The 12,614-nt window shown below is 41.3% G+C and overlaps 1 protein-coding gene across 1 annotated transcript in view; it reads left to right on the top strand.

Annotated features, from left to right (window-relative positions):
• LOC119650315 (palmitoleoyl-protein carboxylesterase NOTUM) overlaps positions 1-12,614 on the top strand; it is a 42,777-nt gene extending 30,163 nt beyond the window's left edge. Inside the window, exons 2-4 of the mRNA XM_038052969.1 lie at positions 2,922-3,294; positions 9,285-9,788; positions 9,876-12,614. Of these exons, the coding sequence (XP_037908897.1) occupies positions 2,922-3,294; positions 9,285-9,788; positions 9,876-10,699 (1,701 nt within the window). The 3' untranslated portion in view covers positions 10,700-12,614. The remainder of the gene's footprint in view (positions 1-2,921; positions 3,295-9,284; positions 9,789-9,875) is intronic.

Below are 12,614 nucleotides of genomic sequence, written 5' to 3'. Positions count from 1 at the left end.
AAGTACAAAATTCAAAGCGAAGCTTTATAAGGGTACTTTCTGTCGTAGATGCCTCCTTGCCCAGAGAATGTGGAGGACTTCAATAGATCATTACATCTTCTCTAGAACACCTCGACAATGCAAATCACATCTGCTTACGCTTTCAAAGGCATCGAGCTTGGTCAAATTGCGCTGAATTTGGAAAGTGGGGAAACCAGAGTTGGACTGAAAATTAACACTAACAAAACCAATGTTCTTGATCTGGTTAGTCATCGCATTCTTACTATTTCCATTAATGGGCAGAACATTAAAGGTTTTGGTCAGTTTGTCTATCTAGGAAGTATTGTTTCTGCCGACGGCCAAACCTGATGTCACACGAAGCGTTTACGGGGATAGATCTGCCTTCGCTGTTTGGCCCAAAATCGAAATTGCAGACAAAGCAGTATCAGTAGTATGTTGCAGGTGTATGGGAGCAGCACAGGGAAAATACCACGACTTCACTAACACTTGCCAACGTGCCATTAGCCTACTTTGGCCGAGGAAAATTCAAAATGAAAAGCTTAGCGTACTAGCCATTCGCGCATCCTGAGACTATGTCGATTGAGGATGTTGCTTTAGACGCGCAAAAGTTGGAAAGAAGGAGGGGATTTAACCGTCACATTGTCTTCTGCTTGGTGACTGAGGAAATTCTCTTTGTGCGTCATCAGTCGAAGCGTAAACCGGATCATTGAAGTTTTCGTAGCCACGTATAAGTTTGTACATGTGGCCCTATTCTAGTGCATTATCATTGGAGTTGCTTCCCGTTTTGAAGCACAAACTAACCAAATTGAAACAAAAGGGAACCGAATTCAATCTTCCTCGAATGCAAGGACAAAGTGAAGATGAGAGCTTGAGGACGGAATAAGCACAGGTTTTATCTCACCATTTATTTCACGAAGAAGGAAATATATAAAAATTTTCAATTGAAGGGACAAGTTGCCGTTTCACCCAACGCTAGGGAAGGATACTCCTCTGAAGTTCGAATGGCAATGCCCATCAGTATATGGTCGCACCTACAAGTGGACAAGTGCCAAAACGAATATAAGAAACGACAAGCTCTTAAAATACGCTACTATGGAAAGGATAGGAAACTCAACGAGCTTGGATGAAATGATCCTTAGGAATACATGCTTCCGGAAAAAAGTTTGAAACGAAGTCAAGTGCCGGTGGAGCCTAGCCGGGGAACAGTTGTCGTCACACCGAAACGGGCGGCATGCAATAATTATGTGTTTAACACGATGATCAACAGAATTATAAGAACTTGATCAACTATCGTTTCAAATTGCTATATCTAGCGTTATTACCTAAAGTTGTTTCACAATGGCTGAGATGATCTCCGATGCATCAGATCATCAGATAACACGCTCGTACTATACATAAATTATTACCACAAATTTAGTGAACTTCTCTTATTCTTATAAGGTGGATCTACGGACAATACCTGCAAATGTTTTAAGTACCGGTAAAAGATAGGTAACTATCTTTAATCACCGCCAAACGGGACCCACACATACTGGAAGCACCTTTTTCACCTTTGCGCGCCCAACTGCCCAACAAATAAAGTTAAGAACGCATAACGTAATCTTGTACAGCGTCCGACCGCCTGCCGCCACCACTCATCGTGCCGCGCGTCACATCGATCCGTCGGCGGCCGATTTCGCTGTTTCTTTTTTCTTATCTGTTTGGCGGCATGATCTCTTTGATGTGATCGGGGAGCTCCTTTGCCCGCATTCTGATCAAAGAGATTCCGCCAAAAACCGTCTGTTTACGTTCATCTGAATCTTGAGGCGAAATCATCATCAGAGCATCGAACGTACACATAATTCAGTCAAGAGCAGCATAACATACTCACTACATACCTGCACACGTACGCGATCAGCGACAAGGTGGATTGTTAGGCGCACCTTCCACTTTTTGGGTCCCGGCCAGGTGATTTCAGTCGATCTGCAAGTGCACTCTCGTCGCGGGTGCCTCCCTACCGTTTCAGCCAACCTGATTGGCTTTAGCTGCTTTATTTAAGCACCGAATTCCGATTAATTGGGAATTTTCCGGGTGCCGGAAGCTGAATCTTCCACACCCCGGGAGATGGAAGCGTAGTTCATGCTGCACCCGTTGCAATTCGAAGGAAGGCAGCTGATCATGCCCAACTGTCCTGATAAAACCGATTCCTGTCGGGTGGTTGCTGCAGCACTAAGCGATTGGCCGTTTCTCTTTTTGAATTGGAAGTTGATATTCTGACTATTTGCTTTTTGGATAATTCGACATGGTTCAATTCAAAATTTCCCTTAAACGAAGGAAACCCCCGACGGTTTCGTAATCCCTGGGTCTACTGATTCATAAATTTCTCCTGTTTGATCGTTCGAAATTATTTTTGATTGATTAAGGCACATTCAAATTTGAGAACTGAAAATCCGAAATGGTCAACGGAACTCCACTATGGCTAACTTAACTTTTCTATCGGTTATTGCTAATAACGGTCGGTAGTCTCGCCTAATCTGCATTCTGAGAAGCTCGCAGTCTTAAGAATATCCAACTCCAAAGTAGCTCTCACCTCAAGAAATAAACTCCCGCCCCAAACGTGATATTTTCTGGGCTCCTACCCTAATTATTTGGAGAGAAATAACTACCCACAGAGTCTCCACGTAAGTGTATCTGATTCCAGCCCAACCAGTCGGTTTGTAGTCTAACTAATTTTCCCCTAAGTCGAGTTTAAATTAATGAAATTCATGTTGGCGCCAAACGACCCGATCGTGGCGGCATTCTTTGATCTTGTATGGAAAATAATTTCAGGTTCTTCTAGCCTAGCCCGCTAGCAGTCGACACTCGAACATCTATAATGCTCCCAGCCGATCTGTTTGTTTACTTGAACTTTCTCACCTTCTTTCTCTCTTTCGTATTTCCAGGTGAATATCATCTGTTTGGGTACGATCTTGGCGATCAGCACGAGGACCGTTGAGAGCCGCGCTTTCGGCTCGATAAACGTTACGACGCCGCGGCAAAACCTCTCCATCGAAAGCAACACCATCCAGCGACGAATAGCGGAGGCAAGTCCAGACACGAATCGATCATTGAAGCGAGTATTCCTATCGAATCGAACAGTGACGTGCAACGATGGGTCGCAGGCAGGCTTTTACCTGCGGAAATCGGCTGCATCAAAGAAGTGGGTGGTGTTTTTGGAAGGCGGCTGGCATTGCTACGATATAAAGTCATGCAGAGCACGGTGGCTGCGATTGAGGCATTTGATGACTTCCTCTCAATGGCCGGAGACAAGAGATGGTGAGTAACTCTTGCTTTTGATTATTTGTTGGCAAATTCTCTGGCTGAATTTCAAAACTAAATATTTATTTACCTTTAAACCAATTTACTACCTGAGATGAAAAAAGATACATTTTCAAATTTGCTCTGAACCTAACTATGCGTCAGGAAACAATGTCTACTCTTTTCAATTGAAACGTTACAAAGCCCTAATAGTAATGATGAAAGGCATACATACATGCTTGACAGACTATTCCCCATCAGGGATGTCGGATGCCGACATGCACCTTATTCTTCCCTAACTTAGCCCAAGCTTTGTTGACTCTCTCGTAGTTCTCCCTGGCAACTATTATTATTATTATTCTGTTAAGGGAGGGTCACACCGCGTCCTTGGATAACTATTGTGCCCCTTTTACTGGTAATAGTGTACCTATTGATCATAGTATCTCCAGAAGGCCTATAACCGTTAGGAACTATAGTATGTTCCCTACTTCCAGATCTTTCAGCTTTGCATCTGGTATTAAGTGTTCTCCCAGATGCCTCGACCTACTTTGCACAAGTGCCGGACACTGTCCCAGGACGTGTATAGAGGTTTCATCCTCCTCCTCACAAAATCTGCAGGCAGTGTCCGTAGATGTCCCTAGTTTCCCTAAGTGATAGTTCAGGCGACAATGACAATTGAGAATTCCCACTATGATTGAGGGGTTCTTTTTGGTGAGGTTTAAGCAATTCTTTGTGCGTATGGTTTCGTATCCCCCAATAAGCTAGACTACTCCATCCTCGGTAGGCCCGCCCAGTATAGTTCCCTCAACCGTTCCTCTTCATTTCTTAGATTCATAGCCATGAAACCGTTTCCGATTCCACAGAAGGGTTCTGGCCCGTGTAAAGGCGTCCCTGCTCCCTTCTTGGCTAGTTCGTCCGCTGCCTTGTTGCCTTCCAACCCAGCATGGCCCGGAACCCAAATTATCCAGACCTTATTGGACGAGCCGAGTGTATTCAGTCTCTCAAGGCATTCCCATACCAGCTTAGAGTTCACCTGGTTGGACCTAAGTGCCTTGATCGCTGCTAGGCTATCGGTGAGAATAGCTATGTTCTGCTCCCTATAGTTCCTTTGCAGATTAAAGGAGGCACATTTGTCTATGGCGTATATTTCCGCCTGGAATATGTTAGTGCACCTGCCCATTAGCTCAAAGTACATTTTTCTTGGACCAATCACACCGGCACCCGCTCTCTCTGCTGTGAGGGATCCGCCAGTGTACCAAGCAATCAGTTGCTGCTTTAAGCCATATGTCGCAGCCGCGCTCTCAAAGTTTCCCTTGTTATTCCAACGTGTTTCAAACTTCTTATCGAAGTGAAACCTCGTTGTCATGTTATTCCTGGGTATCAGTAATTCGGGATACCGCCTAGAAAGAATATCAATCGCCTCACTCATACTACCGGCCATCCTGAATATTGATCTCCTTGCTTGCCTCTGTATGTGCAGATGGAGTGGGGTTAATCCCAGAAGGACTTCCAGGGATGCCGTTGGGCATGTCCTTATTGCCTCACTGATACACACGCAAGCCAACCTTTGGAGCTTATGTAATTCCCTGGCTTGTGTGCTGAGTTGGGTTCTTTCTGCCCAGATTACCGCTCCATAGGTAATCATTGGCCTTACTATTGCAGTATATATCCAAAGTAGTATCTTCGGGCTGCAACCCCAATTTTTTCCTGCTATGGATCTGCAAGTCATCAGAGCCCTCGTGGCTTTCCGACATGTGTCTTCCAGAGTAATTTTTGGTCTAGCGTAATTCCCAAATATTTGACCTCTGTTGCTCGTTTCACCTCTATATCACGTAATGTTATGGCTTTCAGGTGATCAAGCTTACGCCTCCTAGTGAATAGTACTATGGTGGTTTTGGCTGGGTTGATCCGCAGTCCCATCTTCCTGCACCAGGCACTAGTAACCCTTAGTCCAGTTTGGATTCTATCACATAAGGTCTGTCAACTATTAGTGGAGTCACTAGAAATTTCGACCTCAGACCTTTTAGGGCTTTATTTGTTATATTGAAAAGTGGGACAAAAAGAAAGACCGGCGGTTTCGTCCCTCATCTGAATCAGACGCTTCCTCATCTCTGCCCTGGGAGCAGTGTGACCGAGAGTGGCAACGCGCGTGGAAAACGCTCCCTCATATAATCACAAAAACACGACAAGGGTTCGGTTTGAGCCCAAGGTAGGTCAAAGCTATCCCAAACGAAAAATGAAACCTTTACACCGAAAATTTTCTTGTGCTTCCAATTTTTTATTATTTAAAATATAATTGTAATTAATAATATTTAGGAATTACCATTAGGCGCTACCTCACAAGGTGAAGTAAACTAGCCCTCCTATCTTCTAAACGCGCGGCTAATTACTATGCTTTTCCTAATTTGCATTGAATGGATCCGATCATGTAACGGCATCTTACCTAGAATTTCCTCTAAATTTTTCCTCTTTTCACGATTCAGATCGACAAAACTGAGCGAATCATGTACGGATACATGACTCTGCAGGGCAATTTCCACTTCAGATTCGTAAGTGCTCTGCGCAAACCAACCATGCAACTGCTGAGTTTTATTTGATTTTCTGATTGCATTGATTGCCTTTCTGAATTCCAAGCATTTGCTATTCTTGTCCTTTCTCCCAACATATTGTGCGAGTCGATCAATGCCACTGGTGCGAGCCTTCATGAGGTATCCATTATATATTTGAAGCACCTATTAAATGAGGTCTTTTCTCTTCCCACAATTCAAACTTTTCTGGTAAATAAGAACATTTGCGTTGCCTCCAATGATACTCGTAGAACTCTTTTGAAGCTTTGGCCTCACAATAGATTTTTCGCCAAATTTCCCCAACTGTAATTAAACAAGGCAATAGTGATTTTTTCACTGAGCGTCATTTCCTCAAAATACATAAAGTTTTGGCATACACTGCAGTATTCTCGCCAAGTGGGATTTTGAATTCGTCGCCATCAACCTTACCTCTTTCTGGGTGCTTCGGTTCCTGTTGACATATCCACTTACCACATTTAGTCGAGGTTATCTTTGACCTTTTTAAGTACCACGCCTCCGACATATTTCCTTTGCTGGAGATAACGGTCGCCTCTAGGCAGATCACTTTTCGCGATCACAATGTCACATTTAGGAAGCACTTCTTGGACTGCATTCAATTGCTTATAGAAAACATCATTCTTCTCTGCATTAGAGGTCTTCATTGGTCTATAGCACTGTACTATTGAAATGTTCTTTGTTCTAGACCCAAATGTAGCAGTGATGTTCCTCTCTAACCGGTTCCCAAGCCATGATGGAGCGCCTTACGCATCGTACAGTTCTGTAAGGTGGGAAGCAATGTTCTCCAGAGTCTCACCCACATAAATTAGTAAAATTCGGCCCAAACTGCACTCGAGAAACGTACACACATTCCAAAAATCAAATTGTGTCCTAGTACGATAGGCAGAGATCGTAACCGATAAATTCGCTTTATTTGAGTTATGGATAATAATGGATAGCAGGAACTAGAATTGAAATTTGCAGCTTACGAGCTCAAAAATGTCTATGTTTCTCGCCTTTTATGACAAGCGCAGAATCATCATCATCATCAATGGCGCAACAACCGGTATCCGGTCTAGGTCTGCCTTAATAAAAAACTCCAGACAAACATCCCGGTTTTGCGCCGAGGTCCACCAATTCAATATCCCTAAAAGCTGCCTGGTGTCCTGGCCTACGCCATCATTGCATCTCAGGTAGAGTCTCCCTCGTTTTCTTTTTCTACCATAGATATTGCCCTTGCAGACTTTCCCGGCTGGATCATCATTAAGTGACCCGCAGACCGTAACCTATTGGGCCGGATTTTATCCACAACCTGACGATCATGGAATCACTCATAGATTTCGTTGTTATGTAGGTTACGCAATCGTCCATTGTCATGTAGGGTGTCAAAAATTCTTCGGAGGATTCCTCTCTCGAACGCGGCCAAGAGTTCACAATTCTTCTTGCTAGGAACCCAAGTTTCCGAGGAATACATGAGGACTGGCAAGATCATGGCACAGAATATATTGAGTGAATTCCTTATTCCAAGCTGCAAAACGAGTAAGCTATCTCCATGGAGTAAAGGTGCGATAAACCAATAGTGAATACTATTAAGGCACGATCCACTTCTTTGGATACCTGGGTGTTACGCAAACATTCAAATATACTCTTTTCTTAACAGACTTTGGACAGTCTTTGGGGTTTTTCAATGCCCTGCTTACCTGTTGTACCCGCGATCTGGAAAATTCATGAGAAGTAGTAGCACTATATCATCAACCACAACGATTTAACACGGGCCTTTGATAAGATCGGACTGATTCAAAGTTTAATATGAATGGATTGTATCACTGAACATTATTGACCGCCATTTGTGGTGCAAAATTGATTTAGCTTGATCAGTAGCATAATTGGATATGATCATGTTACAATATTCGTGATCATTATAGCGCTGCGACCATTGTGGGGAAGTGACAGGAGGCGACTTCATTGGTATCCACGCCAGGGATGACTTGTTAATTAAGATTGGTACGAACATCCAATTTGATGGGAAAGGCCGACCAAAACAGGGGTGACCTGATATGCAATTTGAGCACTATGTGACCCCTTTTGAAACAAGTTTACGACCGAAAGAAAAAGCAAAGTCGTTCCGGGGATTTTGCGAAAAGCAGACCAAAATCGTACGATTTACCACAATTAAATAATCTCGAGGACTCTGTTAAAGATGCAGTTTACGCTAGCGTTCCAATGCTATCGGTGGAAAACAGTTGTAAATCTTCTGGTTCTTCAGACTTTGTCCCGATCAGTTGCCGGGTTGGTTCGTCTTGATTGAATTCGCCGTGGTGATAGGCTTAATTTGGATGAAGTTAAGTGGGTGTCAAATTAATATCTAACGTATCAAGCCATCTTTGTTTCGGTAGGCTATTTTGGTCGTTTTCCATCTACTTCGAGTTTGGGACAGCAACTACATCGGATTGTGATTTGAGTTCTCTGCTGGACCGCCTTTATTTTTCTTAATTGGAATGGTTGTCCTTTCTTGCCACTGCCAGATTGTGTTTTACTCTTCCCAATAGCGACTCGATCAGTAAACTCACCAAATCAGAGAGTTAGGCGCTTTGCTTTCTGGAACTCAACTACGATATTGCTCGCTCATTACGTGCTCCAAACCCTTTTCCTCTAATGGCATCAGTTGTCGTCTGCCTTTTCAGTCTCATGATCATTACGATCGCCCACTATGACAATATCATCGATGACAGGTACGTTATCGATGTTTGGGTCAAGTAGTTGCTATCTATGCTTTGTATATGGTGAAGAAATGAATCGTGCTGTCAGCTAAGATAATAGTTTTTTAGCCGATCATCAAATCTTTTAAATTTAACAGAAGTGGTAGTCGGCTACACAGTTAATGCGTAGGCTCCCAAAATAGGGAAGTTTCGAAGTATTTTTCCCGCTCTCGGGCAGCCTTTGGAATCGTATCATAGGATTCCTTGTAGAGCACAGATATCGATGCGCCTCTTCTGAAGGGTTTATGTAAATTGCACCATTTTACCAATGAGGGTATCAATATTTAGTGTGCGGGTTTGTGTGGCTTCAACTGGTTTGCCTACGCCTTGACACATTCATTGGTGATTTCTCGGTAAGACTGGATGCCATCCAGCTGTTAATTGCTAGAAATGTCACCACAAGGAAGGACTACTTACCTCAAAGTTTGTTTTTTGGACTGAAGAATATTTCCACTTTTTTGTACATTTTTCTGTTGATTTGAAATTTCTGCAAGTTAACGTTGCTTTAATTGTTTATAAACAAATCTTGATTCGTGGTCAACAACGAATCAAGACTACTCTGAGGTTTTCCACTTGATCGCTTGGGGATCATCATTATCAAGAAAATAGACTATTTGCAACAAATTAACTCAATTCACCTGATTCATTAAATACATTTTTAACATATTTGAACTTTTTCTTACAGTGAGCGGTCTCCTATCTCCTCTGCCTGAAGACAATCCCTATTGGCATACAGCTAACCACGTTCTTGTACCTTACTGCAGTAGTGATTCATGGTCTGGAACTAAATCACAATCAGGAACAAGAGATAACTGGCGCTTCATGGGTTCATTAATCATACGTCAGGTCATTGCCGATCTGATACCTTTGGGACTGGGCCGGGGATCCGGCTCTGAGTTACTTCTTGCCGGATCGTCAGCAGGTGGCCTTGGTGTCATGCTAAATTTAGATAAGATCAAATCCTTCCTTCATAACGAAAAGAAACTGAAAGTTACCGTAAGAGGTGTTAGTGATTCCGGATGGTTTCTGGATCGAGAACCGTACACTCCAGGGGCAGTTGCTGCTTCAGAAGCTGTTCGCCAGGGATGGAAAATGTGGGAAGGGTCACTCCCCGAAGCATGTACGAAACACCATAGCCTGGAACCTTGGAGATGTTACTTTGGACATAGACTATATCCAACCCTGAAATGTAAGTATTTTCTTTTAATTCTACAGCAACTGAATTAGTTCTACTTTTACAGTACAAGTTTTTCATAATCGTATTTTTTCGTTTCAGCTCCACTCTTTGTGTTTCAATGGCTTTTCGACGAAGCACAGATGAGGGCAGACAGTGTTGGAGCGCCCGTAACGCCACAGCAGTGGAATTACATTCACGACATGGGTGGCGCCTTACGAGCATCGCTGGATAACGTGACGGCTGTGTTTGCTCCATCTTGTATTGGACACTCGGTCCTAACGAAGCGAGATTGGTTAAATATAAAAATCGATGAAATATCCTTGTCAGAGGCCCTGAAATGTTGGGAGCAATCAACAAGTAAAAAACGACATAATTCAAAGCGTGGTAATGGATGCAAGAAAAATAGAAAAAATTGTCGGAAGCAGAACAAAAATGGTAACAATTTAGACAAGAAAATGTCCGGCCAAAAGGAACCAAAACGTCGTCATAATAAACGGAATCACAAGCGATCACGATCGCCAACGAGCTTGAATGAAGACAACTACGCTATTTCTGACAATAGAACGCATACTCAGCGGCCTAGACATAATAAAAAGCGGAAAAATTCAGGAAATGGAAATAGAAAGAACGCCAACAGCGGTCAGAAGCGACACCAGCGGCGACATAATTCCTTAGAACGGCAGTCTGACCTGCAGAAATGTTCGTTACGACTATTGGAGCGATGTAGTTGGCCTCAGTGCAATCACTCGTGTCCAACACTGACGAATCCTCTTACTGGAGAGGAGATCCGATTTCTAGAATTATTAGCGTCATTTGGACTGGATATTGAGGCTGTGGCCACAGCCCTGGGGGTAGATATGAAGACATTGAATAATATGGACCGAGCAGAATTGGTGAATTTGCTTACGCAGCAAGTTAGCTAGGGATAAGTTATTTTAAGTACGAGGAGTAGCTTTAAAGTAAGAAACTGCAGAATTCCAAGAATTTCGAATCAGAAAGTAAAATGGAAAATTTTGGAGGGGATAGTGTTATTAGATTTACAGCAAGAGCAATTGTTGCAGGTGCGTTAACTACGAGCAGATTTGCAGAATTTTATCAATTTCAACGTCCAAAGCATCACTTCACCCGATACTGATGCTCTCAATCTTCTTGCCTCGAAACTGTAGAAGTTAATTTTTACTATTATGCAGTAGCAATCCCCTGCAATGTTGCACTTGCAACTTCAGTACAAACTTATAGGAACTAAAAACCCAACTCGATATTTTCTGAAGAAGTATTCTTTCGATTCACGAAGATAAGCAAACATAGCTCTGTAAAATAATTGTAAAGAATGTAAATAGATACCGCTTTCAAATACAATTCAGCTGATAATGAGAATGAGTGAGATTTATTTAATATGTATGCTTCGTCTAAAAATTAAAAAATTAACTTTACAATCAAGGATATGAAAGTACTCCGCAAAACAGATCTATGTAAATACAAGTAACCTAAGGCTTCAAATCTATTTGCGGCCAGTCAATAAAATGGATAACAACATCCCAGTTAATTGTAGTGAATATTTCAATTGTGAAAATATTTTAGAAATTTTATTTATTTCCAAACATATCAATCTAACTCTATTTTTTAAAAAATAAGATAGACTCATAGGATCAGTATCTTAAGTTATTTATGGTATTTAAAAGATCGCAGTAGCACTATTGGCCGCTTGGTAATGGTTCTACTGTTTTAAAGTTCTCAAATATTGTTACATCCTTTGGTTGCATTTATCCTTATTTGATAAGAGCAAATGCTGTCCATAAATACTCCTAAATAACTCTGTCATACAGTTGTGAACCCTCACGGTTGATTTTTTTGAATTCATTACCACGGTAGATAGTGAAAACTGCAGCGCTCTCTATAATCATATATTCGATATCCTCACTACAACAATAAATTGCGAAATATGTATATATTCGTAAACCACAGACAAATGCAAACACAAGACTGTTCATATTATAGATAAAACATAATTTATTTTTCTTATAGTAATTATTTATAAAGAATATAAATGAATAATCACACAAACTATGCATATTGAGTACAATAAGTAAACCAAACCAGCTAATGGTTGCCGAGAAATGCGTATGAACTAATAGAAACCAAATAACAGCTATTTATGATTGAAAATACTAATCGCGGAAAGAAGAGAATGGAAAACCAACTTACATTTTGAGAACAAACGTTCACTGAAAATGTTTGCGGGGGAGTCCGAATTAACATAGAAACATTGTGTGACCCTGGAACTTAAATAGTTTACAGCAACTAAATAAACTAGAAACTACCTCATCATAGGGCGCCAAGCTTTTTATGCCAACAATGATAATTCTCGTAAATTCAATCAATTATTCAATGCCAACACTACATGCATATAACAGCTAGTTTTTATTGATATTATATTGTACCTGTACCTGCTCACCTAAACACCACTCCGACCCACAACAATGAACTGATAATTTTTAAATTGCAAATATCTCAAAGAAACGGACATAAATCCAAGGAACAAAAACAATATTTTTTTACAAAAGGACATTAATATGCATTCCATAGTTTAGATAATTTTGGGAATTGAAACTGTTTCTAAATTATTATTTTCTCGTGTAGAAGAATGAGTATGAACAATTGCGAAAAGGAATGATTACATGAAATTTATTTATAAGTGTAAGAGTAATTGACATTATGAGGAAACTCCTAAAAGTAAAGCAATTATTGTAAATATTCTGATTTTTTACATGTTTAATCGTTGATTCATGAAAATAAACAAATAGTTATTATATTGGAAAAGATTTGTGTTTTATGTCT

This window comes from Hermetia illucens, chromosome 2, assembly GCF_905115235.1.
Source record: "Hermetia illucens chromosome 2, iHerIll2.2.curated.20191125, whole genome shotgun sequence".
In the NCBI taxonomy this organism is placed as follows: domain Eukaryota; kingdom Metazoa; phylum Arthropoda; class Insecta; order Diptera; family Stratiomyidae; genus Hermetia; species Hermetia illucens.
This window is presented reverse-complemented; position numbering and strand designations above follow the sequence as displayed.